The sequence below is a fragment of the Tenrec ecaudatus genome, chromosome 13, assembly GCF_050624435.1.
Source record: "Tenrec ecaudatus isolate mTenEca1 chromosome 13, mTenEca1.hap1, whole genome shotgun sequence".
Lineage (NCBI taxonomy): Eukaryota > Metazoa > Chordata > Mammalia > Afrosoricida > Tenrecidae > Tenrec > Tenrec ecaudatus.
Genome location: NC_134542.1, coordinates 127,944,210 through 127,957,250, shown reverse-complemented (window position 1 = coordinate 127,957,250; position 13,041 = coordinate 127,944,210). Strand labels below are relative to the sequence as shown.

At 43.6% G+C, this 13,041-nt stretch overlaps 1 protein-coding gene across 1 annotated transcript in view; it reads left to right on the top strand.

Moving 5' to 3' along the window:
* The window catches only part of EPB41L5 (erythrocyte membrane protein band 4.1 like 5), a 188,427-nt gene extending 175,963 nt beyond the window's left edge, over positions 1 to 12,464 (top strand). The window contains exons 23-25 of the mRNA XM_075530240.1: positions 7,276 to 7,317; positions 7,508 to 7,638; positions 11,713 to 12,464. Of these exons, the coding sequence (XP_075386355.1) occupies positions 7,276 to 7,317; positions 7,508 to 7,638; positions 11,713 to 11,779 (240 nt within the window). The 3' untranslated portion in view covers positions 11,780 to 12,464. The remainder of the gene's footprint in view (positions 1 to 7,275; positions 7,318 to 7,507; positions 7,639 to 11,712) is intronic.
* The last annotated feature ends 577 nt before the right edge of the window (positions 12,465 to 13,041 follow it).

Genomic DNA, 13,041 nt, shown 5'->3' with positions numbered 1-13,041 from the left:
TCCTACCAGCCTGAATTTCCTTTGTAATTGCCATAAATCTGTAAATTAATTTAGTGGAAGAATTGTTATATTTGTGCTCATTTTTAAGTATATACTTTTTTATTCAAAATATACTTTGTCTTTTACCAGAGATGTGTACTTATAACCCCTGGTTCCCACTATACATATTTTACTTTTCTCTTTGTTATTATTTCCCAGTTCTTCATGATTTGTGTGCTGCTATTAAGAATGGGATCTTTATCCCATTCTATTTTTAAATAACTTAAGGCTTTTGCAATCTGGGGAAAAATTCACCAGAATATAACTTTTTAGCAATCAGAAAAACTATTTAAAAAAATTAAGATGTACATTGTATTGAGGAAGAGGCTTCTATAATCATCTCCTTATACTGTGGCTGGCTTGTTCCCATCCTCACATGGTTATTAAATGCCACCTTTGTAAGGCACCAGAGGCAAAGGCAGTTATACATACAATCCTGTAATGTTAATCTCCAGGGAGAAGTATGAGTAGCCATGTGGACTGACCATGTATGGAAGAGAAGGGGAAACATCCCCATGAAAGTGCATAGGTTTGACAGACTAGCTGTATGTGACTATTCGCCCTTGCTCCTAACGAATCCAGGAATGTGGTGGAGTATACGGAGGTAAAGTATGAAAACTTCATAGAAAAAACCTAAACACCTCAGAGAAAGAGTCCCTGGGCCTGGATGCTCAGGACCATAGTCTCTGAGAACACCAAAGTCAACGGGAAAAACTTAGTCTGCAGAGACAATGTTCTGTTACTCCTATGTTGGCGAGCGGTGACGGGGCTCTTAAAAACTCTAGAGTGGCTACCTGAGGTCTCTCTCTAACTGGAGACAAAAAGAGTGAAGAAAATTGACACATGCAGACGCTTAATCACAATTACTTCCAAAGACTACTACACCACACAAACACATCTTCCGTCTTTTTGGAAGGGAACTGAGGCAGAACGTAAAAGTTCAAAGGGGGACTGTCAATTGGTGAGACTAGGAAAGGAAGTTCTAGAAGGTAATGAAAGCTCCACTCGTTCAGGAATTCTCCTAAAAGAACCATGTGACAAAGTGACATCTCTAAGGCCAATGTGGCGGGTGGCGTGGGGTAGGGCATGGTATTTGTGGGTGGGCAGCGGCAGTGATTATTAGATGCCAAGTCACTCTGAACTCTTAGGAAACCTATGTATAGCAGAACAAAACACACTCGCTAAGGGACATCCGGCGGTACTTCCCAGACAGATTTGTTTGTTCTTTCGGCAGTCCGTGCTACTTCAATACTCTACACCAGCACCAGAATTCAAACTCATTGACTCCTCTTCAGTCTTCCTTACTCAGTGTCCAACTTTTACTACATATGAAGCAACTGAAAATACCATGGCTTGGGACAAGCACACCTTCGTCTTCAGTAACATCCTTGCTTTTCAACACTTTACAGAGGTCTGTGCTGTACAAGACCTTTTTAAAGTGTTCAAAAACAAGACCAATAGGATAATAGAAATTTTTAAAAATTAATTACCTTATATACTCGAATATAAGCCGACCCGAGTATAAACCAAGGTACCTAATTATTACCTGGGAAACCAGACAAATAGATTGACCCGAGTATAAGCCTAAGGTAGAAAATGCAGAAGTTGTTGGTAAGTTTCAATAATAAAAACAAATGAAAATAAAATTACTAAAAATTGAGACATCATTGGGGTCATATATTTAAATATTTATTTTAAATAAAAAACAAAAGGACAGCAAGTCATTTAACACTAGTAAACCAGGACAGTACGTGGAAAATAGGTTCAACAAAAACAATAAGGTATCAACAACGATACCTTAAGAGTACTATTCCCTGAGCTCAATCAGCAACAAAGCTGAAATGTAAAGAGTTAAAATCCTTCAAAACTGGATTCCTCATCATCATCCATATCCCAATGCAGAGCTTCAGCTGGTGTGAGGTCATCATAGACGCTGTCCTCACTGAGATCGCCGTCATCACCATCACTACTGTCATTTTCATACAAAGCGCAGTCTTCACTGCCATCCGTAGCATTACTAATACTACATTTCTGGAAGGCACGTTGCACCATGTCTTCTGGGATGTCTTCCCATGCATCTCAGACCCACTTTGCTCTTAACTCTATGTCAGGCTTCATGAGATTTCCTCCTTTTGTTAGTCGGGCTTGACCAGATGACATCCATTCATGCCACTGACCCGTGTATAAGCCGAACCCCAGTTTTCCAGCACATTTTTTGTGCTGAAAACTCAGCTTATATATGAGTATATACGGTAACTTATTTTTAATCATTTTATTAGGGGCTCATACCACTCTTATCGCAATCCATATACACATCAATTGTGTAAAGCACATTTGTACATTCATTACCTTCATCATTCTCAAAACATTTGTTCTCCACTTAAGCCCCTGGCATCAGCTACTCATTTTTCCCCTCCCTCCCGCTCCCGCCTCCCTTTGATAATTTACAAATTATTATTTTGTCATATCTTTCCCTGTCCAAGGTTTCCCTTCACCCACTTTTCTGTTGTCCGTCCCCCAGGGAGGAGGTCACATGTAGATCCTTGTAATCGGTTCCCCCTTTCTAACCTACCCTCCTTCTACCCTCCCAGTATCGCCACTCACACCACTGGTCCTGAAGGGATCATCCACCCTGGATTCCCTGTGTTTCTAGTTCCTATCTGCACCAGTGTACATCCCCTGGTCTAGCCAGACTTGCAAGGTAGAATTCGGATCATGATAGTTGATGGGGAGGGGTGGGGAAGGAAGCATTTAGGAACTAGAGGAAAGTTGTATGTTTCATTGTTGCTACATCACACCCTGACTGGCTTGTCTCCTCCCCCGGACCCTTCTGTAAGGGGATGTCCAGTGGCCTATTTTTAAAATGTCAGGTTCCCAAGTTCAGATCTACACCCCTCAGACTATGGCACCCTATCTTCTTGGGTCCATGCCAGTCCTCTCGTGTTTGTTTTGTTTGTATTACCCTCTAATCTCCATGTCCCACTTCCATTTTCTCTTTTGCTTTAGCCTCCATTCCCTTTTTAATAATAAAAATTGATCTGACTTACATAATGTTCTCTCTTTTACTTCTTTGGAGTCTAATATCTATTGCAATGGCCAAACCGAAACGCACATGCAAAATTCATGATTAAAGGGCTTATTTGTCAAATTGTCATGCCAGTTAGAAACACTCGTGGTATTTGTTTACAAGGATGTGTTCAAAGTTTCAGGTCTGCTAAGAAATGCCCAGTGGGGTATACCATCCAGCTTTAAACCTCAACCGTAAGGCATTCAACTTAAGCTCTGTGGGTTAGCAAACTGACTCTCAGAATTAAGTGCCCAGAGGCATCTCACTCCAGTCTAAAGACACTCAGCTCCGTTTCTGTGTGCCAGCAAGTCCAATTTCCCCAATTACGTGTCCAGGAGCACCTCACTCCACAGGCCGGCGCTTTCACAAAAGCACGCATCTTAATTTGCTCCCTGGGCTGGGAAGCCCTTCACTCTGTTCTGTGCCCTGGCTCCTGGTCCTGCTGCTGCTTCTCTGATGGTGTAGCTGTCCCCTGGATCCAGGAGGGTCCCCGCACAGGGTCGCAGGTGCAGAGGATGCACTCCACTCTTGGCTCTTACTGATAATGAAGTCCTTCCTCCTGCCTCGCAGAGGGCTCATTTGATCCACAGCAGGATCGTGTTCGCAGTTACTCACAGGTGAACCCTATCAGGATCTTCCCCTACTGTCTTACCAGGCTCATGCAGGGAGTGGTCATTTGGTCGAAGTTAGAGGCATTGGCTGAAAGAACCTTGTTACGTAATTCACTGCCCTGGCATAAGTTAACTTGTATTCTTTTTTTTTTCTTACTGGTATCTAAGGTGACTTGTACAAAGCCCACTTTGAGTTTCCATTAAATATGGATCTTTAGTTAGATTATAAGTGTCTATAAAGAAGTAAGAGCTCAAAAATTAAAACATGAAAAACAAAGTAAGAAGGGCCCTATGAGTCAAGAGCAGTATAGGTGTCTTTTTGTTTTCTCCCGCATTGGTGATAAACAGAGAGCAAGCTGATACAAACAGATTTTCTTGCCTGTATACTTGACTTGTGCTGTTCATTTGGATGAAGCGTTTACTTGGGTGCTATGAAGAAGGCGTGATGATTCATAAGGAGAAAATAAAATGTTCATCTGGGTTCTGTTGGGGAGGGTACCGACTCATAAACTGAAATAGTAGTATTCTTGGAGCACTACATATTTAGATTAGAGCTTCTCAAAATGATGGCAGTTTCTTGTTTTTAAATCATTGTATTGGAGACTCGTACAACTCTTACTACAATCCATACGTACATCCATTGGGTCAAGCACATTTCTACATTTGTTGCCATCATCATTCTTAAAACATTTTCTTTCTACTTGAGCCCTTGGTGTCAGCTCCTCCTTTTTTTCCCCTCCCTCCCTCACCCTCACTCATGAACCCTAAATAATTTATAAATTGTTATTTTTTCATCGCTTATACTGTCTGATGTCTTCCATCACCCACTTTTCTGTTGTCCATCCCCCAGGGAGGGGGTTATATGTAGATCATTGTGCTTGGTTCCCCCATTCTCCCCCACCTTTTCCTTACCTTCCTGGTATCGCTACTCTCATTATTGGTCCAAAAAGGTTTATCTGTCTTGGATTGCCTGTGTTTCCAGTTCCTGTCTGTACCAGTGTACATGCTCTGGACTAGCTGGATTTGTAAGGTAGAATTAGGATCATGATAGTGGGCGGGTGGGGGGAGCAATAAAGGAGTAGAGGAAAGTTGTATGTTTCATCATTACTACACTGCACCCTGACTGGCTCGTCTCCTCTCCTCTCCGCCACCCTTCTGTAAGAGGATGTCCAGTTGCCTACAGATGGGCTTTGGGTATCCACTCTGCACTTCTCCTCTTCACAGTGATATGATTTTTTTGTTCTTTGATGCTTAATACCTGATCCCTTCGACGCCTCGTGATCGCACAGGCTGTTGTGCTTCTATGTGGACTTTGTTGCTTCTCATTAGATGGCCGCTTGTTTATTTTCAAGCCTTTAAGACCCCAGATACTATATCATTTGATAGCCAGGCACTATCAGCTTTCTTTACCACATTTACTTATACACCCACTTTGTCTTCAGCGATCATGTCAGGAAGGTGAGCATCACAGAATGCTGAATTGTTAGAACAAAGTGTTCTTGCATTGAAGGAATACTTGAGTAGAGGCCCAATGTCCATCTGCTACCTTAGTACTAGACCTATAAATATATGCACATAGAGCTATTTCCCCATTGTCATATATAAATATATTTACATATGTGCATACCTGTATTTAGACTTCTATAAATGCCCCTTGCCTCCTAGCTCTTTCCTCTATTTCGTTTTACTTTCCTCTTGTCCCACTGTCATGTTCAGCCTTCAGTTGGGTTCAATAATTCCTCTCGGTTACATTACCCTTGATCAACCCCTCCCAGGCCTCCTACACCCCCCTCTCCACTGATATTGGATCACTTGTTGATCCCTTGTCCCTGTACCCCCTGTCCCATGTACCCCACACCCCCAACCTTTGGTCCCGTTGTTTTCTTCTCCAGATTGTTTATCCAGCCTCTTATCTAAATAGACCTGAAGAGATCATAATATGCACACAAAAACTGAACAAGGCAAAGCAACATAAAAAGACAAAACCACTGACAAAAAACAAACAAACCTGTAAATAGTTCAAGGTCTGTTTGTTGACCTTTAGGAGTGTTGTCTGGTTGAGTCTGATGGGGTACGTGCCCTGGCCCCAAAGTCTATTATTGGTATTCCCTGGGCACTTCATTGCTCTGTTTCCCCTTGCTGTTCTGTTGCACGCCCTTAGTGTTTTGCCTCTGTGTGGTGGGGTCAGATCAGACCCAGTTCTTGCGCTGTTTCTCCAGTGTTGTCACCCGTAGGGCTATGGGTCAGTGGGGCTGGCCCTATGATTCTCTCCGTGATTTGGCTGCTCTGAGCAGGAATAGCATTCTCAGGGCTTAATGGGCCGGAATGTGTTCCACTCTCTCTTCCTTTCCCTTCATTTGCTCCTGTGTGCTCTGATCAGACATGTCCCTCTCCGTGAGCTGTAGCTTCAGTGTTGTCCTCTGAGGTGAATTCTTATGTGGAAGGAGGGGGGAGGGCTGTCCACCTAGTTGGGATTGGGGCGGCCCCTAAGACGTCTCTATCAGTTCCCTGCTTCATGCCTGTATGTTGCGTTGACATCTTGGAACCCAGGCTTGAAGTCTGGTCCCTCTTTTCCTGTGGAGCTATAGTGCCCTGTTCACCCACCACCCAAAGATGGCAGTTTCATAAGCATCATAGAAAAGAATCTTGGATTATGAAGTCCAGTTCAGTTTAAGGAGGAAGAATTAACTTCATCCTTTCCAAGTGTGGGTTTGAAAATCAACTCCTTCCCCCACCCTCAAAGAATTTATTCTTTGTCCTTGATTCCTGAGAATACCTGGGAAATGCTCCCAGTAAGCCAGTGCCTTTGATGAGACTTCTACTTTCAGTTAATGCTAATGGGTGAGTCGGGTGGGTGGGCCAGGTGTAAATCATAGCAGCTGATACGGGCTTGGGGACGGTATCATTCAGTCTATTCTGTCCAGTAAGGAAGCCCCCAGGAAAAGCCCTGGGCACAGAGACTCCATGAACTTCCTGGTTGGTGAAAGAGATTGTTGCATGTGGGAGAGTAGCGTGTTGTTTTTTGGGACTTGAAGTTCTGCGTTGGGAACCCTCTCAGGCCTTGCCCTGTGCATGTCTTCATTTCTCTCAATTTTTTCATATAATAAACTTGTTCTTTCCATGAATTCTGGTGAGTTATCCAGTGCTCACCCCATGAGTAGTTGGAACCAGGAGGTCAGAAGTGACGGGGCTAAGGACTCTGCTTTGGGTTGGAGCGGTGAACCCCAAATTGAGAGCTTGCAGATAAGAAGTGAGGATGACCAAGGTTGGCATCTGAAGTCTTGGGCACAGTGACAGATAGTCAAGAGTGTCGTGCCCTTTTACTTGTGGTCGGAATTAGCTGTGGTGGGTGAGGGCACCGGGAGAAGCACTGCAGGTGCAGCTAGGTCAGAACAGAGCTGTGGAAGAGAATTGACAGCACATCGATTGTGGGTTTCTTCTCATTGGATGATAGAAAGCGGAATTGGAATTTACCATGTATTTCAAGATAGAAAATATTGTGAATATCATTTTGGAAATAAGTCTGATGTAAAATAAATGTGTTTTATTATTTTTTAGGCGTCTACAGCATCGGGGATCACACCCCGGTGGATTGTGCCAGTAAGTTTACATTTGGTTTTATTGTTGTGGTTACCCTTTCAAAGTGAGGTCTGGAATTTGTCTTCCTGAAAAACTGAAGCGTTGTTAGAGTTTTGTAACTGAGCTGAACGGCTTCGCATTGCTAACCATTGCTGTAAGCGTCAGTGAAGATGATGTGCCGCCTCTTTGTTCAGCCGTATGTTTTCCACAGCAGAGTGGCATCCTTTCTAATGGACGTGCAGAAACTGGAATGTCCTCCTATGGGAAGGAGGGACACGATAACACAGACGCAGCCTTGCTCATCTCTCCCCCAGCGCCGTTCCTGGTGGATGCTGTGACCAGGTGAGGAAATGGCCTCCCAATGGCAGTCTGTAGGCACCTGGAGGGAGGGAAAAAATAATAAAATTAACTGTATACAAGCAGCAGTGTCAGTTCTTCAGCAGTTGAACTTAGTGGAAATTGAACAAATCTGTCCTCCATTCACTACTTAGTGTGGTGCTTTCTCTTTCTTGCTAGTCCCAATTTTTACTAAGTTATAAAACATCTTCCTTATGGTTTCTTTACAAAATTATCTTTGCTTGATAATTATTAGGGCATCAGGACATTGATAGGCTTATCTTTAGGAACATGTATTTATTGTTAAATTGCTTTATTTCTTTTGCTTTTAAGTTTGACTAGCATTACCATGCCTACTTTCTGGATGATAGTCAGTGGTGAATGGGGACATCTCTTCGTAGGCTTGAAGCGGCAGTGCAAGGTTGTGCGAGAATTCACAGGGAGGGCTCTGAGATGACTAACTGACACGTGTTGCCAGCTCATTTCGATAGACTGCTTGGCACCGGCAGCACCTGGACTCAGGGGAGTCTGCTTTGGTCAGCATCGAGCTCTTCAACTTTGGAGTGCCTGTATGGTCCCTTCACAAGGCGTTTCCTTGCCTGGCTTCTCACCTCAGAGCTATTTCCTGAGGGGATGGCACCTTTTCTATCCTGCTAGAATGTGCATGTGGGTTACTGCAGCAGTGCTTGTTCTCAATTAAAGGAGGAGAAATTATTAGGGAACTTGAGAGAAATTGATAGTGTGACTTAAAAGTGCTCTATCACCGCTACAGTTTTTAATGTAAAATCATTACTCATTCACCCAGTACTTATTGAGTGTCTACTGTGTACCAGGTGCTGATTGCACCTGACACTGAAGAGAGCAGAGAAAAAGTAGAAGTGGAACCTGCCTTTGGGAAGCCTATAGCTATCATGCGAATTGTCAGCTAGAGGCTTACAAAAGTGTAATAGGTTACTTTTCTACTTACTGATGTGCCTGACCCTTGCCGCTGTAGAGATTGCATTCAGAGGACCAGGGTTTTCAATGGATACATGAAAAAAGAGCTTTCTTCCACTCCTTTCTAAAACGTCACAAAGTCGTAAGAAAAGAATGAAAGGGAGAAACATAAACACATAAACGAGCGGAACAGCATAGAGCCCAGAGACAAACCACACGTACATGAAAACAAGTGAAACGTGCTGCTGGGGTTCCCGCTCACCGCTGCCTGCGTTTGCTCCAAGCAGAACGTGTCTACGTGTGTGTGTGTGTGTGTGCAGTTGGTACTCAGCTGCCGAAGAGCTGTTTCATTGGTATTTTACTCTTCTGAGAGGGCCTTTAAAAAAAGTATAATCAAAATAGTGACTTCCACGGATACCAGCTGACCAGTCAAATTCAAGGTAGAGAGGCCAACTCAAAAGACCGTGGGAAACTCGGGTGACATTCCATGATAGACTTTCTCAAAGGATACAGGACGGTGACAGGGTTTATCATGAAGAAGAAAAGGTGCACCACGGAATTATTTTCTAATTCTATTAGTAGTAGGGTTATTTTCTATTACTGTCCACCTCGTCATGCTTCGAGGGTAGCAAGGTATGCCCGACAGCGTCTTGATAGGAAGCCCATCCATCCTACCACCCTGATCCTGTCCCCTTAGACTTCTTTTGTTCCCACTGCAAAGAACATTTCAAAGGATCCCCTTGAAGATGCCGGGGCTGCCATTTTAACATGGCATCAACTTAAAGCATAGGCTCCTTTGGGGAAAAGATTGAGGAGATGAAAATCGCCATCTTCAGACGTGTTTAGACACGGGTGGCAGCTGTGTGCTTCAAAGAACAATGCTGCCTGACTCAGAGTGACCTGGCGTCCAGCAGAATGAAACACTGCCTCGTCCATGCCATCTTCCTTCTAATTGTTCTTACATGGGAGCCCATCCTGGCAGCCACTCGGCAAGTCCATCTTGCTGAAGCTCTTCCTCTTTTCCGTGGCCTCTCTAGCAGCATGGTGTCCTTCTCCAGGGACTAGTCTCTCCTGACCACATGTCCAAGTACGTGAGACTGTGCCTGCCTACCTTGCTGTTAAAGAACATTCTGTTGTACTACTTCTAAGACACATCTGTTCTTGTAGCAGTGCTTGGTACTTTTACCATTTTTTCCCGTCATAATTCAAATGCATGGATTCTTCTTCTGTCCTCTTTATTCAATTTCAAATTTCACATGCATGTGATACCACCATTTGGGGTCAGGTGCACCATAGTCCTCAAGCTAATAATCCTTGCTTTAGCGAGGCCTCATGCTGCAAATTACCCAGACTGCTGCTTCCGTGAGTATTGATTGGAGAGCCAAGCAAGATTAATCCTTGAAAACTTCAACCTTTTCCCCATTGCCCATGACATTACCTATTGGTCAGTTGTGATGATTTTGGTTTTCTCTACATGGAATTATAATCCACACTGAAGGCCGCACTCCTTGATCTTCATGAGTAAGTGCTTCAAGTCTTCCTCACTTTCAGCAAACCAGGTTGGGTCATCTGCTTACTGCAGGTTGTAATAAGCCTTCCTCCAAACCAGATGTTGTACAAGAAACAATAGTTTCACATTTTGATGGTTTTGTTTAATAGAGGTTTCTGTTATTTCGTAGTAGTACTTTTTGACTTCCCTTTGTACAGTTACCTGGTTTATGAAAGAGGATATCAGTGCTGTGACAAAGGGCTCTTTCTAGTGAGTCACCTGGGCAAGTTAGATAGCCACATGGGGAAAAGGGTCGTAGTACCACCTCATCTTAACCCAGAATCTGGTCTCGAGAGATTAGAGATGGAAATGTGGCACACCAAATAGATGCTTTCAAAGAAAATAGAGGTGAACAACTGAGTGATCTTAGATTAAGTGAAGGTTTTTTTAAGCCTGTCACAAAAAATTCCAACTGTACAGAAAGAGATGAGTAACTTGGAGCATTTCCAGAGCTGCTGTCCATCAAAAGACACAATTTCAAGAGGAAAACCTCGAGTGAGAGAAAATATTTGTACATGCTTCGTTTGTTGTTGTTGTTTTGTCTTAGGTAGTTTTTTCACACTGCTCTAGAGGGGAAAACGAAACATTTTGTAGAGACACCTTATTAAGCCTTAAACAGGCAGGATGAAAAGGCAAAAGGATCCATATGAACCAAAATGATAAGTTTTCTAACTAGACTAGCATTGTACCCCTGTTTCTGTAGCCCTACCTATCTAGTCTAGGACCTGCAATGTGTCACTCTGCCTTCAGACTTTGTGACTGCTGCCTTTGTACTTTTGTCCTGTTTAAATGGTCATGTTTCTGTAAATCCTTGGACACCATTATCTCCTTCTTCCAGATGATTTTTGTCTTGTTTAAGAGTTAATATAGGTATCATGTTTTAGGGTACAAAAGAGACCCCAAATCTCACACATAGAATATAAGGAGAACATTTATTAAGTCTCCAACAGGGTTAAGACAAAGATCCGTCCTGAAGGAGGAGGCCATTAGCACAAGGTCATGATGGCATCCTAGGACCGGCTTGGTATGGAACACAAAAGAAACTGCCACAAATCCATGATTGGAGACACATGAATACATCAGTTACAGGACTTCAGTGACAGGAATGGGACCGTGACTGGGACATGTATGTTTTGTTAGACACCTTCTGACCAAGGCAGCCAGGGCACGAATGCATGACTGATAGGCCATGTCCCATGACTGGGAGCCCCCAGTGCTGCGCTCCCCATCAAGGACGACTGCCTGCCCACCTCGGGCTGGCCGGAGAAGGAGTGGACTTCATCGACTTTCTTTTTTTCAGTTTCCTTGTATAATTTTTACAGTTTCATTGGCACGTCTGCCACATGTTATACAATTCAGTAGTTCAATTACATCAAGAAGAGCTGTACTGTACAGTCATCACCACAGTCAGTTTAGAACATGTTCTGCTTCCTTCTGCCCATTATTCGTATCACAGTCGAGCGTCTTCCTCGCCCACGTCACCACGCATGACTGCTCGCCTGCTCACATGTCCAGAGCCCACGCGGCACCAGGGCAGGGATTCTTGGCAGCCCCGCTCCAGGGTTATTGAGTAACTCGTTTTCTTTTCCTTTCAGCTCTGCTCCGACGTTGGCCAAAGAAGCTGTCTTGAAGCAGAAGTGTTTACTCACAACTGAGCTCTAAGGGAGGCCCCGTCCCGCCTGCAATCGGACTGCCTCGCGCTATCCAGCAGATCCTCCTGGAGTTCATCTTAGGTGGAAAATGTTGGTTTTAGGAGCTTGCCCTTTACTGATACGTAAGAAGGCTCTATTTCCTATTCTGTCCAACTGGAAGGGTCCAGTCACACTGCATTTCTCCCCGAGTGAGGGTGTATGGTAGTTTGATATGATTTCATTAATTTGTAAATTTCTGAAACAAGGAGTTATTTTCCTTGTTGTTTTCTTCAAGCTCTTGTCTCCACCTACTGGCTGTAACAGTTCATAACACCCCCTACTAGGCTGCCTCAGCCCTTTCATTATTGAGGGTAATTTTAAAAGTATTGCTACAAAATCCTAGAAACCTTTATAAATATAGGTTATTAGACCTTATTCAACCATGACACCACACTGTGAAGCTATTGTTTCTCAGGATCCCTCCGTAGGAGGCCACGTGATCCTGGAGGTGTGTTTACCTTTCTCGGACCCTTCCCTCAAGACTGCTGCACTTTTTAATTGACGTAGGGCTTCTCTCTCCCCACCCCCAACTCAAACCATGTTTCTTGTCAGTGTTCTTTGAGTATGGGGAGACAAGGTCAGGGCCCTAGGGTGGATGGGCTAAAGTTTCCCAACTAAATTCTCATAGGACAGGCTCTTGTGCTTTGTGATTTTTTTTTAAAAAAATTCTTGTCACAACTTTCATGGTCTTTCTCACCAGTATAGCTTTCCATTCTCTTAAAGCTTCTTATTAATAAGTTCCCAGGATCATCCTGAGTCCTTTGAGAAACTCTGTCAGGATGTCCCCTCTGGGGACCACCATGCAGTCGCCATCATCGTCTGCACTGATCCCTCTACCTTGAACTCATCTCTGAGGTTTCTCTGACCCTCAGAACACTGGAGCCGCCTAAAGACTTGTTTTATGCGGGGCAGCTTTCCCGTAAATGTGCTGCAGGCTTTCGTGGCTTAGGAAATTGTCCACTTGAGTTTTGTTAAAAATTGGATACTAGTCCTGACCTCAAAAAAGACCATTTTTCCATGCCACACACACACACACAAAAAATCCTTTTTTTAAAAAGACATCCTGAGAGACCAGGACAGCTCTATTACTGGGAGAATCTGTCCGTAGCCATCTCTTATTGGTGAGAGATGGTGACCTGCTTTGTTTGGAATAAACCTATGCATAGATGAACTGGAACCCCCAGTAGCAATCCTTTTGGACTCCGCTCATATTTCATTGTAAGCTGAATAAAT